The sequence below is a fragment of the Micrasema longulum genome, unplaced genomic scaffold, assembly GCF_059751315.1.
Source record: "Micrasema longulum isolate JH-2025_06_02 unplaced genomic scaffold, ASM5975131v1 h1tg000211l, whole genome shotgun sequence".
Lineage (NCBI taxonomy): Eukaryota > Metazoa > Arthropoda > Insecta > Trichoptera > Brachycentridae > Micrasema > Micrasema longulum.
The window spans coordinates 556769-580185 of NW_028277416.1; the positions used below are offsets into that span (position 1 = coordinate 556769).

Below are 23417 nucleotides of genomic sequence, written 5' to 3' on the forward strand. Positions count from 1 at the left end.
AACGGTTTGGGTAGTTAGGAAGAAATTGTCTTAATGCAATATGCCCGCCCTTATATGTATATATATTGTATATGTATATATATTGTATATGTATATATATTGTATATGTATATATATTGTATATGTATATAAAGTGTTAATTAAATAAAATATGTTAAAGATATTTTTTATATGTATAAAATGTATGTATTTATTTGATATGTAATATATATTTTCTTTACTAACTTTGTATACTATGTGGAAATCTGTTATTAGTTCTGAGTTTATACACTATATCTGTTTGTTTACTAAAAATATGTATGTAGAACTGTTGATTTCCCTAATAAAATAAAATAAATAAATAAAAAAGATTAAATAACTATTTGAAAAATAAATAATAATATTGAATTGAAGTAAGCAGTTTTATTTCATAAATTTGGGTCTCGTGTACTTTAAACAAAATAAATTCCGGCGTCTCCACTGCGGCCAGAGGACCTTCAGGCTTGAAGCGCCGGCCGGGTGGCGGTGCCCTCCAGCTGGGAGTTGGTGGCGCTGTAGCCCGTCCCCCCCCTCTGCAGCCGGATGAGGTCGGCCTGGGTGAGGGGCTTCCCCGACAGGGGGTGGGTCCAGTCCTTGCTGATGATGCGGTCGACGCACTCCTGCGTCACGACGTCGCCGGTCGGGGCCAGCACGACGCACGCGACCGAGTTGCTGAGGATGTCGTGCGTCACGGGACACATGTACCTACAAATATAAATAACAAATAAATTTGGAAGCATATTTTGTTATATGTTAAACAGAAAATATTTTTATGTATCGTATTATCGAGTTGCGATTTTTGTAGTTTTGAAATTACACCGCGTTTGACGTCACAAGGTATATTCGATAAGTTCTGCTGATTGGTGAATTAGCTTCCCGTAAACCGGAAATCTATCATTGATGAATTCAGAAGAACTGGTGACGTCGTTCAGCCCCTAGAATAGCTTAGCAGGTATTTCCTTTTTTTTTTAATGATACGAAGAACATTCAAGAGAAGGAATATGGAAGTACAGGCATTTACAGGGCTTGTGACCTGCCATTGTGCCAGGGCTGGTTTAAGGGCCCACATTACACTATTCACCATTCTGCCTATGTTTGAATATCCACGTTTCCATAACTGTGGGTAATATTCATTTGGCTGAATAATTTCATCTACTACACCAATTAGTCTGAATAACAATGTTTTGAGTATGCCTAAATGTTTGCAGATGGGCTGAATTTCCTCCCTAGGGAGTAATTAAGATATAAATACGTTGCACATAGAAATAATTAGATAGCTAACATTTAAGAGGACATTTTATTTTAACTTTTATTTATAATGTGATTTTTTTGTTTATAATGTGAGAAAAATTAATAAATAAATATTACAAAGACAACACTTCATTCTGTCTAAACAGAGAATAGTTTGTGACAAAATTATCAATCGGACTGACCTGTTTTCTTTGGCAATCAGCGATTTCTTGTCGTCCGGGTCCTTGACGAGCGTCCACTTGACGTCGATCAGATCCTTCATCTTCAGCGGGTGCCCGGTCACCGGGCAGAAGACGCCGCCCTCCGGCTTCTTCAGCCTCGTCTTCTTCGCGTCGGGCAGCTGCGACGGCACCCAGAAGCTGGGCAGGTCCTTCGACAAGCCGTTGGCCATGTTCGAGACGGAGTCGGATCCGGTCGGCGCGACGGTTTTGGAAGACCCGCTGACGATGTTCTTTTCGCCGTCCATGAACTTGATGAGGTTGGATCGCTTCTCGGCGGCGGCGATCTCGGCGAGCTCGTCTTCGTCTTTTTTCTTCTGGCGCTCGAATTCCTTGAGTTTGCGGCTGTGTTCGTTCTTCTTTGTAATGATGTACTGTAAGATGGCTTCCTTATCGAACAGATATCCGTCTCTTGTCAACTGAAAAGAAAAAAAATATTTAATCGTTATTTTAAATACGCCGCTCATATTACACGCGTGTACCCCCTATCACTGTCAATAACCGATCGAATCTGTTTCACACAACACCGGCCACATAACAGCGTTTCTTTCTTCCTTGTTATGGAGCTCTATCTTGGTGCTCTCTCTTATTTATTTATTATATATACGGCCTAAGCCGATAACAACAGTTACATGAAACATATATACAAGAAACTGAACAAAAATATTATAAAACTATGTAGCAAAGACAAACAAGGCCAATAAAATAATGCTATACAATATATTCATAAAGACAAATAAGACTTCGAGCTGAACCATGCTATCCATCTTCATTCCACAATGTTTTAGTGGCGAAGAAATCTACGAAAAGCCGGAAGTTCTATCCCAAAGAATCCCAAGTCATGTGATGAATTGACTAATCTACACATTCTGGACATTGGGCATATTCGTAAAACAAAAGTTGCTCTTAGAAGATTTGATAAATAGCAGATTTTGACTTCTGGTGACACGGTTGGGAACATGAAAAGAAATTCAGACATCACTTATATAGATGTATTGCTGTATGGCGGACATTAATTTCGACAGTCTCTCGAAATTGTGTTTTTTGGGTTGGCGCCTTTTCCCTGAACGGCGACGGCATGGCCGGTTCAATACAGAATGGAGGAGACGCATACCACAGGGTCTCGGCACGGCTGCAGCGTCAAGTTACAGCAGTCGAATCCTCTGACAGAATCCTTTCCGAGGCGGTGATGGACGGAGCCGTAGCCCGAGGCCGCTCCGTCCTTCTTTTTCTCGTGATAAGTGTAGACGGCTCCGGCCGTGCAGTTGCGGGCGTGCCGCGTCATTTTGCCGACTGAGAAAAGCGAAACACGAATCTAAACTGCGGTCGAATATTAGCCGAGAGACGACAAATCTTATTTAAAATTTACGGTAAATTTGACAGTTCCCAATCCGCCATCTGTCGAAATGAAGTAGACAATAAACAAAAACCAATTAGTTTTGACATTTCATTCTTCTTCTTCTTCTTCGTTTTATTATGGCATTTTCACCTCCCAACTCGGGTGTTCTAGCCAGTGTCGAGTTTTCGTTTTATCTAATATTTACAAACAAACAAACCATCACGCTGTTTCCCCGTAGGGGTAGACAGAGATGATAGAACAACGTATCACTCTTTATTGGTGTACAGACCTCGCTTCCTCTACATTCATGCATCCTCTCATGCACGCACGCCAATTATTCCATCTTTTGACATGTCCATCTTCAAGTATTTGATGGTCTTGATTGTGTCATGTCTTTCTCGGTCTTCCTCGTTTTCTGCCTCCATCAGCATTCACATTGTAGATCCTTTTAGCCGTTCTTTCACTGTCCATTCGCTCCACATGTCCAAACCAACGCAGCACCCCTTTCTTGATTTTGTCAATAATGCATGTCTCAGCCTTACACATTTCACGGATCTCGACATGTGAACACCTATCAGAATATAGTTTTACCACACATTCGCCTGAGGGATCGCATTTCAACAATATTCAACCTACTTTCATCCTAGTTTTTCATATTTATAATATTTACAGATATTATGTGTTAGTAATTTATACAAGTTAGTGAGTTTGATACAAGCTATACATACGTGTCTAAAATATTAATGCATTTAAACCTTTTTTCCCCATTAAATAAGCAGGTATTTTTATTATTCTCCATAAAATCAATTTTTATATGTATTTGAAAAAAAAACACCGTGATATTAAAAAATATTTTTATACAAATAAATATTACATTCCAGCACATTCTAGGATTTCTCAACAAGGCGTAGTACATAAGGCGCTGCATCAGTGCTCCAATCACAACGTACCAGCGATTAATTATAATACATATGAAGGCAAGATGGGCAATTTTTACGCTTCAGGTTCCAGTCCAGGAACTATAAAACATAACAGCGTAGAATCTCATTTAAAATCAATATTTTACATCCACCTTGCCAGGAATTGAACCCAGGACCTCAAGTATGGTAGTCGAACGCGCCAACCACTACACTAGGAGGCGTATCATTTCCAAATTATTCATTAATGATTCCTTTTCTAATTTCCATAGGTTTAGATTAGTTTCATGTTTTAGTTTTCTAAGTTTACCGAATGTTTATTTTTAATTAGTACTCTCAAACAACCAAACTACCCCATAAACTTGCGTCTTTTCGATTTTCCATGTATTCCCACCGTGATAATTTTTATCGGTATTCACAGTATGTGATATTTCCTTAGATATGTATATGGATATTTCCCTCTTACCATATAAAAAAAATGTCCCACAGATAACAACTACGTGAATGAAGTAAGATTGTTTTTTTATCTTTGTTTTTTTAATTCTATTTGAGGTTATGCAATTGAGGTTTTTGACGTTTGATCACTTGATTTAATATTATCGTAATAAACTTAGCGTTAACTAAACATTCACGTGTTATAATACTTCTGTAACATATTACTGTTTGAGATAATCGTGTATACAAATTCTGGCAATCGTAATTCGCAGTCGGCGGTTAAAAATAACCTCAAAAAAGTGTAAAAATATATTGCACAATGAACCTTTCGCGATGTGTTTGTTCCGGCTTGAAGCCGAGGCTATTAAAGCCGCTCTACAGCGCCAGATATTCCACGGCCCAAGCCGAACCCTCTGAAATGTCAGCGGAGCGAAAATTCGAGGAAATCTTGAGTTTTCGCCCGAGAGTGCAGAAGCGGAAACCCGCCATTGAGCCGTTTGCCAAAGGTCTTTTCGTGTCCATGTTCAACACGGACATGCTCGCCTTTCCCGAAATACTAGAGCGGGAAGACTTCGAGAACCTGCACAGCAGGATCGACAGCATTAAAGACCTCATTTCCGACGAAAATCAGACGGACGACGATGTGAGGAGAGTTTTGAAGGACAATAGAATATACGGCGCTCCGGCCACCGTGTTTCAGGGCGGGCTGGAGGCGAACTGCACCGAGAGGCTGAGGATCATGGAAGAAATCGCGAAGTACAGAGTCTCGATCGCCAACGAGATAAGCGCTCAGTGGTCCGGAATCTCTTGTCTGAGGGCTTCAGGAGCGGACAGCGACTTCGATCACATAATCCCCGAGATAGCCAATGGAAATTCGGGTAAGTGAGACTATTAAACTCAGCTAAAAAACAATGTTTGAGTATGTCCAAATGCTTGCAGACTGGCTGGATTTCCTTCCTAGGGAGTTATTCATACTTATATTTATTGCAACAAAGAGGAAAAACATTATTGAGAAGGGAATATCGAAGTCTAGGCATTCACAGGGCTTTTGACCTGTCTTTGGCTGGTGCCTAATAATGGTTTCAGCTCCTTAACTTCACAAAAGTCAACAGATGGAACAGTTGAGAAAATGTGGATGTTTAACATGGGCAGAATGGTGAATGTTAGACAGTGTGCACTTAAACCAGCCAATGACAGGTCAAAAGCCTTGTAAATGCCTAGACTTCCATATTCCTTCTCAGTAATGTTTTCCCTCTCTGTTGCAATAAGTTTAAATATGATATAAAAAAAAGAATATTTTTTTTGTCATCAGCGCTATGATTTTTTAAAGTTTTGTATTTCTGAAATAACTCCGCGTGTGACGTCAGGGGTTCGTTTAAGCTAAGCAAACTGGATATCTTGTTTTTACTTTATTTTTACTTTTATTATATTACTTTTATTATATCCATATAAAATTATTTTTTTCTTTTTTACTATGTAAAGTTTCACTTTTTATTTTGCATGGCAGTATGCTTCTTATTGTTTCTAAATGTATACAAAAAAGCATTGTTAATCTTTTAAATTTTTACGCACTATGTTTGTACTTAACTGTATATTTTTTGTAAATGCCCCTTGGGCGTATTGTAAAATTAAATAAATAAAAAATAAAAAAATAAATATCCTTCACAGCTCTCATATCAATGATGATTCTTTTTTTTTTTTTTTCAATTTATTTATTTATTCATATATATGTATGGAATATCTTGGATGGAATAAAATGGAATATCTTGGATGGAATAAAATGGAATATCTTAATTCATACATATAGAAATAATTAAAATAATTAGGTGTATATAAAAAAAAAACACATTAGTATACATAATATCAAAAGAATAATATGTTAAAAAAATAAGAGAATCTTGTAACGAAAAACTCCCTCAGAGACGTGAAAAATGTCAATGTCCAAAGTGATATTGTTCAACATAGAGATAGTCCTTCCAACAGGCATAACAGGCAGGTTTGTCCTGTATATTGGAATGTGAAACAGTCTATGTTGACGCTGTCTAAGGTAATTATCAGGAACATAAAAGCTAGTGTATAATTTCAGGGTTGTCAATAATACCGAGCAACAATCGAAAGAAGTGCGTTGTTAAATACACATTCCTTCTAGTCTTCAAACTGCTGTAACCGAGCATACCCTGGAGGAACTCAGTGGAATAAAGCCGTGGATAATATCCGCACTCCCTCGTGTAGAGAAACCGAAGAAATTTCTTCTGAACCCTCTCCACCATAAGAGAGTACTTCAGCTCACACGAACCAGTGACGTCGTTCAAAGAAGTGCGTTTTTATTAAAAATATTTTTTTTTTTGTACATTTTGGAGAAACTTGGCCGTACAATTGAATGCTCTAATTTTTCTGCGCGCAAGAAAACATGTTTTGTATCCAATTTCCCGTAGGGCTGAAGTTCCTCATTGTGCTGAACAATCGAATGTGATGGTTTTTGAAAGAAATCACAATATCGAATACTAAATATTGGTTAGGGCGGAGGTAGCAATCAATGCAGCCGAGAATATTTGTTTTATCAACACGCAACATTGGTGCGATTACTATTCTTGGCAGGTATTCGCAGCTACATCAGGGAACGCCTGGCCGAGACGGTGGACGTGACGGACGTCCGCGCGACCGCTACGCCCGCCGGCGGCCCCGACTGGAAGATCTGCGGGGAGAAGCTGCTCCACTCGGTGGGGCTGGACGCGGTCGGCGGCCACGGCTACATGGTGCTGGTCTGCGGCGTGCAGCACCGGATAATGCAGACCTTCCTCGTGGAGCCCAACGCCCCCGGAGTCAGCTTCAGAGAGTCGACGGTCACGTTCTCCGACACCCCGGGTATTTTCACTCAGATTATGAATGTCGAATTTAACCTCAGAGTAATAATGCGTAACCTAGAGAGGAGCCCAAACGTAGGAAAACCACTCTATGACTATTGGGTATTAAGTTAGCGACAGTTCGCAGCAAAACAATGCACCGTACTCCGGTCGAGAATTGCCAAATGGATATTAATTTGCATTGTAAATACTTTTAAATATGTACTGTGTATTTATTATTGCAGGGTTATTCCAATTTAATTTTCTATAATTCGCCTATATTTATTTTATAAAACTGAAAATACATGTGTGTGTTTATTTTTTTATTTATTTATTCATTTTATTCACAATATACTCATTTACATTTATTAAGACATAAATCCCACCTCCACGGAACCAAAGTCCTGTGTTGAATTTATTTGTTTGTCCGTCACATCTCCAAAACGGCTAGTCGTAGCGGCCTGAAATTTGGACACGTCATTTTAGATGCGATTTCAAGGTTAACGTCGCTATTTTCGAGTAAAATTTTAATGGACCTCTACTCGATAAAAACTCAAACTTTATATGGATGCCTAGTGCGGCCCCAACATATTGCTCGTAATCAACTGTCATTATCAACAGTAAACATACTTTAATTCACAAATTTATCTCCTAAATTGAGAAAAAATAGTATCTGAAGTAAATATTCTGTTAAAAGAAACGTTTTTAAGCAACATAATACACGTGTCGGGACAATAAATGCCAAAAATCAATGTAAATCATGGGGAAATATTCGGAATCAATTACCTGTGAAAACTGACTACTTTAACAGCTTTGACGTTACAACTACATACTTCTTCTAGACCAATGACAGGTCATAAGATGCCTAGACTTCTGTAAAATGTTCTTCATGTCTGTTGTAATATGTTAATATTAACAGCTCCCTAGGGAGTTGAATCCAGTCCTCGTTAAAACATTGTTAAAGTTATTTTATTTCAATAAATTTTATATTTGACTTTAGCTACGATTCTCGGCATCGACATGCTGAAGACTCTCATAGACATGGGTCCGGATCGCACCGACCAGAAGCCCCCGTATCGCCGATGCAGATCGCCCTGTCCTACGAACGCCTCCAAACAGCGGCCACGTGCGTCGGGCTGCTGAACCAGGCCATCGTTGAAACCGTGAGTACGAGTATTGCTCTTTACGTGAATTTGGACAAACTCGAAATGTCTGCGTCCAGGCGAATGAGGAATACAGTTCTGCGGGTGAAATGGAACCAGAGCCCCGGACAAGTGTTACTGAATAAGGAAATTTAGTGGAGAAACGTCAACCTCGTTGGTGGCGTGGGTGGTTGATGGGATTGAATGTTCTTCTCTGTCGTAGTACGAGGGGGACCCAAAAAAAACAGGAAATTCGTCATAATTTCTTTATTTTTTAATATTTTGATCACCTTCAAAGTATTCTCTCTTGACCACAACGATTCTTTCATTGTTCAAAACATTTTTAAAATTCACTTATCGGGACGTTTTTTATTTTTTTAAATTTCTTATTTAGTAATAAACAAATTAAAATACAATATTACAACTAAATACAATTTTTTACAATAATCAAATACATATATTTACATTAACGTTTCCCATTGCGTAAAAGAAATAAACAGTTCTTGTGTACATAATGGGGAGTGACGTCTTACAATAGATTATTTTATTTTAATCAATAATATTTTTAAAATAACATATATAAATTACAAAAATGATATTAACGATGTTTTCAATCAGTGTTACATAAAGAAGAATTATAGATGTAGTTTTTTACTTCTTTCTTAAATATATTGTATTCCTGACTGTACTTTTCATTATCTTTGTTCATTTCATTAAAGAAAAATATTCCTCTGTAAGCATAATGATGTTGTGCAGTAGTTGTTTTTAATTTAGGAATGAAGATATTACCACCTGTTCTAGGTCGCGTACTTACGTTTTGAGACCTAGAAATACTACTATTTATTTTATCTTTATGTCTTTGAAGCAAACAATTCTTTTTATATAGCAATTTTATATCTTAAACCTTAATTTTTTTAATTAATTGAACAGCGGGAAAAGTAGACGGTTTTTTCAAAATAACTTTTATAATTAATTTTTGTATTTTTTCAACTGGTAAAATATTGGTTTTAAAAGCACCACCCCATCCGATTATTCCGTACTGTAATATTGATTGGGCGAATGCAAAGTAAATTGATTCTTTGAGCCTTCCAGCGATTTTTGTTTTACCTCCTCCACAGTGGCAAAACTTTTTCCTCTCGTGTCCTTTTTGAGTCGAGTCTGGGAACAAAGAGAAATCACAGGGGGCTAGATCCGGTGAGTAGGGGGGCGAACAATTAATGTCATGCTGTTTTTGGTCAAAAACAGCTTTACAGAGAGAGCGGTGTGGGCCGGCGCGTTGTCATGGAAGAACCAGTCGCTCGTGCGCCAAAGATCGTTTGCAGAGGTGCGTTGTGGTCAAGGGAGAATACCTTGAAGGTGCTCAAAATTTGGTGTAAATATATTAAAAAATAAAGAAGTTATTTATTTATATATTTTACTAATTTTTCACGCTCATAAGGCTTTTACTTACATGAAAGTTCTATAAAATATGGCGGCCTCCGTGGTGTAGTGGTCAAGACGCTTGACTCATGCACGGAAGGTTCCGGGTTCGATTCCCGGTGAGAACACAAAAATTAAAAATGTGATTTTTCTCAAGCCTGGGTGCTCTGTGATGTAATTCACCACTGTAATTAGGCCTCCTGGCCTGTTGTGGTGCAAAAAAAATGTAAAATGTAAATAGTTAATCTATGTAATGACTCCCTTAAAATGCTCGGTTTTGTTCTTAGAAATACTAAGATCTTTTCTAACACTCGGGTTATGGGGACATTGTATAATTCCTCCTATATAACAAAAAAAATGTAAAATGAGTATATAAACAACATTAAATTTTAAAAATACAATTTAAAGCAACAAAAGATAGAACAGTGTTTAGAAGTAAAGTTGGTATAAAAAAAAATAAGATGAGTATAAAAACAACATAAATTTTAAAAACTACAATATAAAGTGATAAAATATAGAACTGTGTTAAGAAGTTAAGTTGGTTTTAAAAAAAAAGCTAAAGAAATGCAATTAAAAGTTTAAAGCAGCTAATGCTATAAAATACAATATGAACAGAATATTAAGTTCTATTTGATATGGAACATATACATTGGTATTTAAAATTTACAAGACTCACGTTAAAGACATCGATGTTGTTAGCATATTGGTTCGCGAATACATGCATCCGCATTACTGGTGAATTCGCGCTGTAATTGGTCGATGATGGACCGATTATGACGAAATTCCTGTTTTTTTCGGTCCCCCCTCGCATGTTGATCATAATAAAGAGCACATTATTAAAATATCTAACAAAGCTGTAAAATTATTAGGATTTGTACTTAGAACCGGAAAAGATTTTAATATTATAAACACATTAAAATATCTTTACACATCTCTAGTTAGAAGCCAACTAGATTATAATTCTCCAATATGGTCACCTTATCAAATCACTTTCTCAGATTCTATTGAGAGAATTCAGAATAAATTTCTTAGATATATTCATTTTAAGATGGGTTTTTCTACTAATCAATTAAATTATAACAAAATTTTAGACTCTCTTAAATTAACTAAATTGCAAGAACGAAGAACATCGACCGATCTTATGACTTTATATAAAATAATAAAACCAATGTTTGTTTGTTTCCCCCTGATCTACTGAAATTGATTTCATTCTATGTACCACCTAGATTAAGCAGAACATCTACAATATTTTATTGTCAAAATTGTCGAACGGTAGCTCAATATAACTCACCTATTGTTAGATTACAGAATACTGGGAATGAATATGCATCACATTTTGATATATTTAGTTTATCTCTGCCTAACTTAAAAAATAAAGTGACCAACATATTTTTATCAAAAAGAGCAAATCATCTTCAGAAGATTGGGTTGGAATAGTCATAATTTGATTGATTAATGTATTTTGTTATTGTACAATTTCTTTAAAATATGTATGTATTTCAAGTAATTAATAATGTGTACAGTACGAGTATATTAATATTTCATACTCGATTTTTTTTTTTTTTTTAATATGTTTATTTCTAAGCACTCTTTATACCACATATATGTAAATGGCAGAAATGCCGTATATAAATAAATAAATAATATCTCCCTAGGGAGTCTAATCTCGTCCTTGTCTACAAAAATTTGAACAAACTCAACATTTTTCAATGTTCGCTTCGGCCATCATAGTTTGCATATTTTTGACAGATGTTTTTCTTCATTTTTTTGCAGGTTAAGAATATAAAAGGAAAGTTTTTGACAGGGAAGCCATTTTCTGAAATTCCCCTGCTAAGAAATCGCATCACGGACGCTGTGACCGTAAGTTGATCTATTATTATGATTCGTTCTTCTAGATACTCGTACCGGATACCAGAGGCGAGCAGTGATTTTTTTATAGGTAATCTGCAAAAATGATCACTAACCGCCCTACCCGTACGAACATACGTCCGCAATATTATCGCCCGAACGCAACAAGTCGTATACCACGCGTCCAGGTACAAAAAATTATAAAATTGATTTTTTTGTTATTGCTCTAGGTTTTGTACACTGCGGAGAGCATGATCTACTTGACCGCTGGCCTGCAGGACGGCTACGAGGATCCGGACATTGAGCTGGAGGCCATTTTGTGTCGCATTTTCGCCACGAGAGAAACAGCGCGAGTCATACACAGTCTGATGGAGACACTCAAACCGATTGGTAAGCAAAAATTTAAAGATATTTTTTGTAGGATAATATTGGATTTCACACTAAAGAGAGATATTGAGTTAAATTTGTACATTGAAGTCTGAGAACGGACGCAGCAGCTGCCTATAAGCGCTGTGAGTGTGTGGCTTGGACACATGCTGCGGACGCCTCGGGAGAGCCCGAACCCAAGTTGCCTCTTCACACCCGCGGTGTCCTGGAAGGCCGTCGATGACGATCTTTCGGCAGAACTAAGGGGCGTGCGATTGTGGTAATAGAAGGAAATAGGGAAATAACACATTCTACGAATACCGATAAAAATATGTGAAATGGATTTATGAAAATTAATTACATTTTCCGGAATTTATTCAAATATTTTATCTGCCATTTGAAACATTAAAAAAATACACGTGTGTGGGATCCGATCGCTAGGCTTTTCATATATACAAAGTTTTTGGCGATCTCGTCAACGGGAAGCGCGGCGTCTTCTGTAATCCATCTACTCGGTGGTCAGGTGAGGTGGATGAGTTTTGCGGGCAGAATGGGCACGTACAGGGACAGACAAAAATCAATAATTTCTAGAGTAATAATATATAGATATTGTTCTTATAAAGTGCATTGAACAGTTTTGGAGTCGAGCAAGTTTTGGAGCTGTGAAAAATGAGTGTCTGCCCGAATCTGGGTTTATATTAAGGGATTTCAAGTAAACTATTCAATCGTTGAAGAGATGTTGGCGCATAAAAACATATTTAGACATTGCTGGCATATTTCTTCAACTCTTGTGTTTTTTGATCTTGGTGCAAAATTGCCTTTAAATGCTCTTCTTGATGCTTGGGATTGAAGAAATCTTCCCCTTCAGGAAGACGGTAACCTTTATTTTTATCCCCTCAATCTGTCAGCACTTGAAATCCGCTCGGGTTATCTTCGATCACTGGACTACCAGTTTTTCAGCTACACAAATGATTTTCCTTTTAATTGTTTACAAACATTTTGACAAGCTCAAAATATTGTTGGTTAAATCAACGGGTCCAAGAGGAAGTATGAAACTTGTTCGTCTCTGTTGCAAAAAATTTCATAAGATTGAATCATGATCTCATCGAATAAAATTTCTCCGCAGGCTTGGACGGGAAGCTCGAGCGGTACGCGGCGGAGGCCCGACAGCTGCTGACCTACGAGGGCCAGAACGACTCCATCACGGTGTACGGGGCACTCCTCGGGATCCAGTACTCCGGGATCACAATGCAAAAGACCATCACAAAAGTACGGGGCTTGTAGACAATTTTATCAGAAAAAGCCACTTTAGTCTGTCTTTGCATGTACAGTAAAACCCCTGTTTAACGTTTTTCAAGGTAGCAACAAAAAAAGTGTAAAACTGAGGAAATGAAAACTGTATGAAAAATTTAATTTCATTGAAATATCATTATTGTACAAGACTGTACTAAATATACTGCAGAAAAATGTAAGAACTGTCATGATTGGGGATTATTCATATTAACCAATGATATAATTAAAAATATTTTGTATTTTTTCAAACAATACTGCAATGTGTTATTTTTTATCGAATTAAAAAAAATACATGCATTAATAATTTTATCTAGGTACTTAACCTTAAAAACACGAAAATAAAGATTTGAATTTGCATAAAATGCATACAACGATTTTTTCCCTAAATATTGGGAAATTTTATTTATATGGTATCACTTTTTTTAGTATGGCACCACAAAATTGCAACTGTCATTTACATCGCGGCAATTTCACACTTTTATGATAACTGTTTAAACTATCTCCTTTTCACATTATGTGTGTATAACATCAAATGATATCTCTATTGCCAATTTTTTAAACATTCTGCATCGTAATTTATTGATGTTAAGACTAATCTTCCTAAACATGCGTCGACCGCATGTCACTATTTAGTAAAATGTCAAAATTAGACACTTGAACAAAATGGTCAACTACACTGCACCTGCTTTGAATTTGGTTTGAGACATTAATTTACACATTTTTTTATTTACCTCGATTTTATTTTCCATTCACGCGGCGGCGCGCTGCTCGCCTTTTGACAGATCTAATGAGTTATGGGAAAATTTCCACGTAAAACCGGGGTTATGGAAAACGTAAAAAACATTAATTGGGGGAATATTGAATGAGAATGTATGGAAAAAATGGGACCTAAATATTTCGCGTAAAAACGAGGTTTTACTGTATATATATAGATGTTCAAATACGGGCATAATGGTGAATGTTACACAGTGTATTGTTATGTGCCGTGTAAGGTGTTGAGGGGCACTTTGTAATGAGTAATTGAATCGCCCTCCAGTAGTCAATAAAAGGCAGCTTCGAAGATGGTATTGTTTTATTTGGTTCACTTTTGAAGATAACAAGATGTGTCCAACTACAGTCGTTGGGTTTACTGTACTTATAATTTAATAATATTCAAGTTTACATTTAATAATAAATTGTCGTAGTCACGACGTACTAAGTAAGGAATCTAATTTCAATGTGTCCTCCTGGAACCAATGTATTGGGTTATAAAGTGTACATTTTCAGTAAATGGAGGGGATTATAATAGGTTAATTTATGAAAGGTTCAGTTTGGAGCATCGCAAGGTGCATCTAAATAGTCAATCCTTAAAAAGACAATATTGTCCCTTGGGACATCCGCCCCTTGCAGGTGAGAGCATTAAGATAGGTAAATCATTAGATGCGTATAGACTCTAGATATAAATCGTCAAATGAGCAGAGACTACGACTAATAAATAACCCTTGGCTAAAATAAAATGTCAAGCCAAAGATCAAAAATAAAATAGTTACGATACCATATAAGTTATTAAGGTGTGAGAAATGGCAATTATCTAACAAGGGTTTGAGCTAGTTGTGAATATAACAAAAGGCAAAAGGTTAGCACTTAACAGTATAAAGTGGCCACTTTTTTATTTTATTTAAGGTTCTTAAACTTTACATATTACATTACCGTAAAACAGGGTTAAATTGCACCATCAAGGGTAACATTGCATCAAAAAAAAAAAGTTTTTAGAGACACCTGTTGTCATTGCTACTAACAATAACTCATTGTTTCTCCAAATATTCAATGGATGTCACTTTTCACTCTTACCTAAGGTTATTTTCCATTCAATATGGTACTTTAGTACTGAGCGATTAGCGGTTTGGGTTGGTTGTGCAGTTTTAATGAATAATTTCTATAGGTAATTCTTATCACATCTTCAACAGTGTGTATCATTCTAAGGTGAGTAAAGTGGTTTGAATTTTGTCATGTATTTGATAATACCAGTATTTCTTACTAAATTTACCAAAAAATATTAATATTAATATTTCCATGTCCATGTGGAATCTATTAAGATACTGAAGGAAAAAAAAAGTGATGCAATGTCACCCCGCCCTAGGGCTTACTTTGCATCATTTTACAAAAAATTATAGCTTGTATATGAAACTACAAAATATACTTATAACCACAAAAAAGTAAAGGAAATATATTATATAACCATGACATTTATTGTCAAAAACACTACTCATCTCCTCGATGAAAAAAATCATTATAGCTGAAAAGTTATTAAAAAGTGATGCAATTTAACCCCGTTTTACGGTATGTTACATATTTTATTTGTACGAAATATTCGAAAGTGCTGGTATGAGGGGATATTATATACAATAACACAATAGTTTCAATAAAAATTCGATAAAATAACATCACATATCACTCGTCACACGGGCTGTAAGAGCTGTTTTATTTAGGTGTTTTTAAGTACGTACATGTTGTGTATATTTTTTAGATCATTAGAAAGTAAATTGTAAAAATTGATTGCCGTATACAAAAAACTGTTTCTTTTTCTGTTGGTCCTAGATTGTGCGCAAGCTCAATTATTTGATGCTCTTGTATTTATTTTATGTATGTTGTAGTTAAAATTTAATTTAATATTTGTCTTTATTTTATTCTTTTTCATCTTAAATATCATTTTTATTTTTTCTGTGTAGATCAATTCCTCTAGATTGAGCATTTTTGCTATTCTATATAAATCTGTGGTTCTAGTATATTTATTAAAATGAAATATTACTTTGAGTGCTTTGTTCATTGTGCTTTGTATTGATTCTTGCATCTGTTAACTACATTGCGACCATATTATTAATCCATTTACAAAGTGTGGAAGTATAAAAGCATTGTATATCATTAATTTTGTACTTTTGTCAAAGACATCTGTTCTTCTCATTATTCCAATAATTGGGCCTAGTTTATTTATAACTGCTTTGATATGTTTTGTCCACGCTAATTTTTCATCCACTTTCAAACCCAAGTACTTTACATTTTCTGTTTGTTTAATTTGCTCATCTTTAGTTATTAGGTTAAGTTTTATGGGGCGTTTGTTTTTTTGTTTTATTATCATATATTTAGTCTTATTTGTATTTATTGTTAATGAGTTATTATCTAACCAGTACATACATTTATTCAGATCCTCATTGATGTTGTTTTGCAGTTGAGTTTCATTATCACCACTATATTTTTTTTATTTTATTTTTTTATTTATTTGGATAACCAACAGCTATATTATATCATATTTATATAACAAAACAAATAACAAATAAGCCAATTACAGGTTTTCACAAGTAGCATCACAGTAAGTTAAAAAAGATTCTCGAACATAAAATGAATAGTAATTAAATGTAAATTTAAAAGAAAAGAAAAAAAATACTACGAGTTATTTTGAAAGCAAACGCCGCACGTTATTAAGATTATTTTCAAATAAATCTATGTTAAATGATTTATTTAGTACATTAAAATTATTAAAAGTTCGCCATAAATATGAATTTTGCCTATAATTAGATGAAACAAGAGGTATGTGAAGAAGAGGGTTATTTCTTAAAACTTTGGAAGGAACATTGATAGAAAGTTTGCAAAGTAGTTCAGGACAGTCAATTGAACCAGAGGCAATTTTAAGTAAATAAATTATATCCGCTATTTCACGACGTTTTTGCAGAGGCAGTAGGTGATGTTTTTTACATATATGAATATACTGGTCAGATTTAAACTCAAGTTTCAACCGGAAACACATGAACTTTACGAATTTTTTTTGAATATTTTTAATGCGTGATATCTGCACATTGTACATAGGATTCCATATTTGTGATGCATATTCTAAGTTGCTATATATCACTTAAACCACCCAATGACAGGTCATTGGCCCTGTAGATGCCTAGACTTCTATATTATCTTCTTTTGAATGTTCTTCACCTCTGTTGTAATATGGTAATACAATTAAGTGCTCTAATTGTTACCGCCTGTAAGAGAAAAAAAATTGTACTCAATTTTCCGTGGCAAGAAGCCCCTTGTTGCTAGCAAGAAGCCCTTTATTGCTAGCAAGAAGCCTTTTCTTGCTAGCAAGAAGCCCTTTGTTGCTAGCAAGAAGCCCTTTATTGCTAGCAAGAAGCCCTTTATTGCTAGCAAGAAGCCCTTTGTTGCTAGCAAGAAGCCCTTTATTGCTAGCAAGAAGCCCTTTGTTGCTATCAAGAAGCCCTTTGTTGCTAGCAAGAAGCCCTTTGTTGCTAGCAAGAAGCACGCCGCTGTGTCCTTATTATGACCCCTAATTTTAAATGATTTTATCTGAATTTTTCACAGCTAAGGAACCCAATGTTCCACTCCATGTACATCCTGCGGAGGATCGTCCAGGAGTTGAGGAACAAGCGCCCCGCTCGGAGCCTCGGCCTGCCGCGCTTCCTGCACCCAAGCCTGATGGGCCAGGGCACGGAGCTGGAGGACGCCGTGCTGGCCATCCGGGGCGTCACGGAGCGGGCGCTGGGACACCACGGGCAGAAGATAGTCGAGGAACACAGGTATCTATTATTTTATTCAAAAAACATACAGTCATACAAAATAAGTATTAAAAACAACAATTTTTTAACATAAAAAGACCAATTAAGTTTTCATAAATTAAAAAGATATAAACATTAAATGTGACAAAAAAATAAAAAATAAATAAGAATTTTAAGTGAGAAAAGAATAATTGTTGACATTTGCGTTTTCCACGGAGGTAATAAATTAAATTACAATTAATATTTACAATGCGAATTTTGATGGATGCAGAAATAGAGGAAGACCGAGAAAGACATGGCATGACCAAATCCAACAAATACTTAAAGATGGACATGTCAAAAGTCGGAATAATCGGCGCGCGTGCATGAGAAGATGTATGAATGTAGAGGAAGCGAGATCTGTATGCAAAGATAGAGTGTTGTGGCGTTCTACCCTCTCTGCCTACCCTTACGGGGAAACGGCGTGATGGTTTGTTTGTTTGTTTTGTTTTTTAATAAATTAAAATAAATAAAAATACTGAATGTACACTCCGAGCCATCCACGCACACACATGAACGCACATATAAAACATACACAAACATATACATTACATGCGGCACATATACATAGCATAAACCACTCAAGATGCACGCACATTCAGCAACTATCCCAAATAATCGACCCCATGAAGAAATTTTCTGTACAAATGCAACGTGCAGTTAGAAATGTCTACATCAATACTGAGTCCGTTATAATTTCTACAGGTACGTCTAATGAATGAATCCGAGGTATAATTGTTTTTACAAGTTGGTACATAAAAAAGGGAATTTAATCTAGTATAGCGAAGAGGACAACGGAAACCAATATTTTGTAAAAGATACGGCGAATCAACTATATTATTGAAAATTTTGATAAGAAAAATTAAATCATATGTAAGGGGCCTTTTTTGTAGTGTTTCTATATTAAAATTGATCAAAGATGCGCCGTAATCATTTTCAATGTTGCCAAAACGATATTCCGGGCTCCTTATAAATTTCTTTTGAATAATTTTAATTTGATGAATATATACATTATATTGAGGGGACCATACTAATGAAGCGAATTCGAGTTGACTTCGCACATAAGTATGGTAAAGAAGTTTGAATGTATTTGGTGATGAGAATGGCTCGGAGATTCGTAAGATAAACCCTAGAGGTCTGTACGCCTTATCTACTATTGTATTTATGTGATCTCTAAATAAAAGCTTATCATCCATCAGTACACCCAAATCTCTCGCTTTCATTGAACGATTGTCAATTTTACCATTATTTCCCAATATTATATTATTATTCTGACCAATCAAGAGCTGGAAATAATAGAATGGTCATATATACAGTTGTTCCTTTATCCTTCTTCTTTCCTTCCCATCCCCTCTCCTTCTTCATAGTATAGTGTTAATTTTTTATATGTTTTTATTTTGTTAATCTTTGTTTTTAATTTTTGTATAACATTGTAAGATTCAATATGTCAATTTACTTGTAATTTCCTCAAACTGAACGGTTTGGGTAGGTAGGAAGAAATCGCCTTAAGGCAATATACCCGCTCTTATATGTATATAAATTGTATATGTATATAAAGTGTTAAATAAATAAAAATAAATATTGAAATACAAGCTTTTTTTTGTATTTTAATTTATACTTTTACAATGTTTGTATTATTTTTTTTATACAGAATAATGTTCCCTCACTGGGGTGTCCCGTGCCGAGGGAAACATTTGATAATAAGTAAAACGTGCCTTAAATTAGTTATTAAACACATATTAGCATAAACATAATAAGCAATAAAAACTAAAATAATCATAAAAAACATAATAAATTCATATAGACAAAAAAAAACATTTTCAAGTAATGTTGCTATATTTTTTCCACTGTAATTTTTTTTCGGGATGAAAAATAAGTAGCTTATTTTATTTCTCACCTCTCCGGCTATCCCTATGCAAACAATCAGGTCGATCGGTCGCTCCGTTGAGACGTGAAGGAAACACATACAATCAAACAAACACACTTTCGCATTTATAATACTAGTATGGATTACGTCCCTGTTAATACTTTGCGAATTATTGATTTATCTCTCGAAATTAATTATACAATATGTTCTTGGGGGTTGTCTAGCGAAATTAATATTCATTTTATTCAAACTTTTCTAAATTCAATGATCAAATTGCTTCTGCGACTTTGAATATTTGAACTCTGAATTGAGATTAATCTCTAGTCCTTAAAATATAGCTCGATAAGAATGACAGTTGTCAGCAAAAGTGACGACATAACTTTGTAGTAACATCTAAGGAGTGATTTATATTGACACACGAAAAATCATTCATATCTGGCATGTTAATTTATTTTTTTAATACAATGCTTGACATATAAATCAATATAAAAATATAAAATCAGCTTTAAAACTAAAAAAAAACTTAAATCTAATTTTTAACGACGTTTTTGCAAGGTTACATCATTTTGCAAAAACAATAGAGATGGACAAATTGATCGAATAAAAAAAGAATTAATTTGATGTTGTTCATGAAAAAAGTATAAATGTCTTATTTTTTGGTGAATAATTGTCTTAAACACACTATAATAGGCTTGTGCGTTTTTATATCAATTTTCGGAAACAGAGTTTCATGTTTGCATGAAAAAACTGATAAAATCGATTTGATCGGTACATGATCAGTGATCAGTAATTTTCCATCACTATTAACATTAGTTTGACAGCTGTCATTTTAATCGAGCTAAATTTTAAGGACTATTACTCGAAATATTGCTAATATGCATAATACTCGTATCAACATTTGTTATTTTATTTATTTACAGAGATCTACAAAGACTTACAGAAATAGTGATGAGAGTGTATGGAATAACGGCCTGCTTATCCAGAGCTTCAAGGTATAAACATATCTTTATGTTCAACTAAAAAAATATTTTTATTTTATTTTACTAAATGTTATTCAACATGGCGGCCTTCGTGGTGTAGTGGTCAAGACGCTTGACTCACACACGAAAGGTTCAGGGTTCGATTCCCGGTGAGAACACAAAAATTAAAAATTAAATTTTTCTCAAGCCTGGGTGTTCTATGATGTAATTCACGACTGTAATTGGGCCTCCTGGCCTGTTGTGGTGCAAAAATAAATAATAACAATGTTAGAGTATGTCTACATATATTTTTCAAAAAAATCTCTCGCTACACTATTTATATGTGCAGTTATGTTTATTTTTAAATTTGTTTTACAATTTGAGTTTTTTATATTTGGCAATAAATCATTTAATATTTTTGGAGCAATTACATTGCTATAATTGTTATCATTAGTAATTTCAGTACCTAATTATTTAAAGGAGTTGACATTGTCTATGTGGTGTGATCCAACGCCAATTGCCTGTTGCACATAGTTTATCTGTGACTTTCTCGCTAACATATATTTAATCTTAGTTGTATTTATTTTAAGACCCATGTCACTTGCAGCCATTTTAAGCTTTAAGAAATCATCTTTTAATCCCGTAATAATTTAATTTAACTCATTAAAAATGGCCACCGAAAATTGAAATATTTGGGTAAATTATAAAAACGGTAATGTTTCTTTATTTTTTTTTAATGAGGAATTCCACTGTTTATTTTTTTTGTATTAGCGTACTATTTAACTAAGCAAAAATAAATATATATATTTTTTTGTGCGGTAAGATATGATTTTTTAAAGTTACATTTATCAAATACCGCGCCAAATGACTGTAATCAGTGTGTCACTTTTCAGTAGGGACGTCATGAAACGGTTGGCGTTCTTACTTTCACTGATCGCGGTAAGTTGTATTTCTCCAGCCAATAACAAAACTGACAAGAATCTATGGAATATTGCTTTGATTACTTCATTTAGTTGATCGTAATTTGCTAATTTCTATGTTATGGTTGTTTTCACGAACGTTTCGATTTAGAAAAACCTAGAAAGTTGACATAATCTCTGGTTGCAAAAAAAGAGTATAATGAAAATTATACTCTTTTTTTTTCTATGGTCAAAACGTTCCTTACAAGATGCGGGGGCTTTAAAGCGGGAACCGGAAATACTACACGTAGATATAAGAAGTGGCGTCATTATTTACGATTTTAAAATGAATACTATTTTTAATATTTTTTATTTATTTTTGCGTGCCTTTTTGAGATATTTCATCCTACTACTACTACTACTACCATCACGCCATTTCGCCGTAGGGGTAGGCAGAGAGAATGGACCGCCACACACGTCTATCCTGGCATACAATCCTAGCCTCTTCCACATTCATACATCTTGTCATACATGCCCTTCGGTTCTGTCTGCTTTTGACATGATCAGACTTAAGATTTTGGTTTATCTGATCATGCCACGTCTTCCTCGGTCGTCCTCGTCTAACGTTGCCGTTCATTTTTGCCATATATACTTGTTTTACCATTCTCTCGTCGTCCATTCGTTCTACGTGACCAAACCATCTCAGAGACCCTTTCTTAATCTTATCAATTATACTTGTCTCAGATTTACACTCCCGCCTGATTTCATCATTCGTAACCCTGTCATACATTGATTTCCCACACATTCGTCCAAGAGATCGCATTTCAACCGCGTTCACTCGGCTTTCATCCTTCCTCTGCCAGTTCCATGTTTCACTTCCATACATAAGTGTTGGGACTAAAACTCCGTTGTGCACTGCTCCATCCTACTCCAAAATTTTTAAATATTCACGCGCACACGAAAACATTTAAAAAATTTAATTCCGGGTTGGGCTGGAATTCCTCATTACAAAAAGAAAAAAATACACAAAAGAGAAGTTCTCGTTTTTATTTGTACATATTTTGTTCCAGGTCTTACTGTATCGGAGTTCGATGCAGTGAACGGGAGTTGTACCAAACGGGGCTGGTGACGCAAATCGGCTCAGACTCCATCAACAAACTGTGCAAAGACGTTCATAACGGCTACCACATCAACGGCGACCGTTTGGCGGACGATCTGGCCGAGGACTGCGTCAAGGAAGGAAAAATCCCCATGGAGCATTCTCTCACGAGAGTTTTTTTCTAATCAGCATGGAACGATCGCAAGTTTTTTCGACCCGGTGATTCCTCATTATTACCACGGAAGACCGTCAATATTTCCAGTCTGTCTAAATGTTCGCGGAAGAGCATTTATAGGACTCATGACCGGTCACCGGCCGGTTTCATGAACATAAAAATCCGATCTGCATCTCAATCACAAATAACTATCGACGTGATAACAATTCCTCACGATGGTTGTTTATCATATTCGCCATAAAAATGCGACATCCTAATATTAAATGTCAAAATGTTTACATTTCGCGACGTATAATCCTGCTGCGTAATCACATATTTGAATTTCGCCAGTGTAAATATGTTGTATTCCAAAACTGCTATTTTTATTTATTTATTTATTATTTATCACGCTATTTATTGCATTTAGCCGGCGGTTGGCAAGCCAAATGTCAAGAAAAGCAGTCGCCATAGTAATTGTAATTTAATTTTCACTTTTTTTGTATTAGATACTCCTTAATATTTTCCAAATGCAATATTTTGTATTATTTCTTATAGCAAATGCCAATTTTTCGCCAGTGAACTGTATTTACTTATGAGGAAAACAAAAAACAAACCGACACGAGCATTGACTTAGAGATTACACACGCGTTGACTTCTGACTGCTATAACTTGAGCATGTTCATTATTGTTCATTGTAATCGCTCAAATGCTTAGCATGTTTTTAAGCGCATCGATAGTTATTTATGATTGATCTACTGATCTTATTACATTTA

At 35.3% G+C, this 23417-nt stretch overlaps 2 protein-coding genes across 2 annotated transcripts; one reads left to right on the top strand and one right to left on the bottom strand.

The window, feature by feature from the left end:
• Positions 1–382: 382 nt before the first annotated feature.
• On the bottom strand, positions 383–2952 carry LOC148283695 (nitric oxide synthase-interacting protein homolog). The gene is made up of 3 exons (XM_088243449.1): positions 2602–2952; positions 1452–1906; positions 383–723 (listed from the first exon to the last, which is right to left on the bottom strand). Exons 1-3 carry the CDS (start codon positions 2770–2772, stop codon positions 477–479), a joined length of 873 nt encoding a protein of 290 aa, XP_088099575.1. The 5' UTR covers positions 2773–2952; the 3' UTR covers positions 383–476.
• A 1395-nt stretch (positions 2953–4347) lies between these two features.
• Positions 4348–22816, top strand: LOC148283696 (complex I assembly factor Egm, mitochondrial-like). The gene is made up of 10 exons (XM_088243455.1): positions 4348–5056; positions 6777–7043; positions 8022–8163; positions 9409–9487; positions 11356–11442; positions 11661–11820; positions 12923–13065; positions 17434–17648; positions 20454–20525; positions 22462–22816. Exons 1-10 carry the CDS (start codon positions 4498–4500, stop codon positions 22673–22675), a joined length of 1938 nt encoding a protein of 645 aa, XP_088099581.1. The 5' UTR covers positions 4348–4497; the 3' UTR covers positions 22676–22816.
• Positions 22817–23417: the final 601 nt, after the last annotated feature.

What these genes read in the sequence shown, in the direction of transcription:
- LOC148283696 (XM_088243455.1), top strand. Translation starts at nt 4,498, where the DNA reads ATGAACCTTTCGCGATGTGTTTGTTCCGGCTTGAAGCCGAGGCTATTA. An exon ending in AAGATAGTCGAGGAACACAG is followed by an intron (nt 17,649 to 20,453) that starts GTATCTATTATT and finishes ATTTATTTACAG; the next exon opens with AGATCTACAAAGACTTACAG. An exon ending in TGCTTATCCAGAGCTTCAAG is followed by an intron (nt 20,526 to 22,461) that starts GTATAAACATAT and finishes ATTTTGTTCCAG; the next exon opens with GTCTTACTGTATCGGAGTTC.
- LOC148283695 (XM_088243449.1), bottom strand. Translation starts at nt 2,772, where the DNA reads ATGACGCGGCACGCCCGCAACTGCACGGCCGGAGCCGTCTACACTTAT. An exon ending in AGCCGTGCCGAGACCCTGTG is followed by an intron (nt 1,907 to 2,601) that starts GTATGCGTCTCC and finishes TTTTCTTTTCAG; the next exon opens with TTGACAAGAGACGGATATCT. An exon ending in CTGATTGCCAAAGAAAACAG is followed by an intron (nt 724 to 1,451) that starts GTCAGTCCGATT and finishes TTATATTTGTAG; the next exon opens with GTACATGTGTCCCGTGACGC.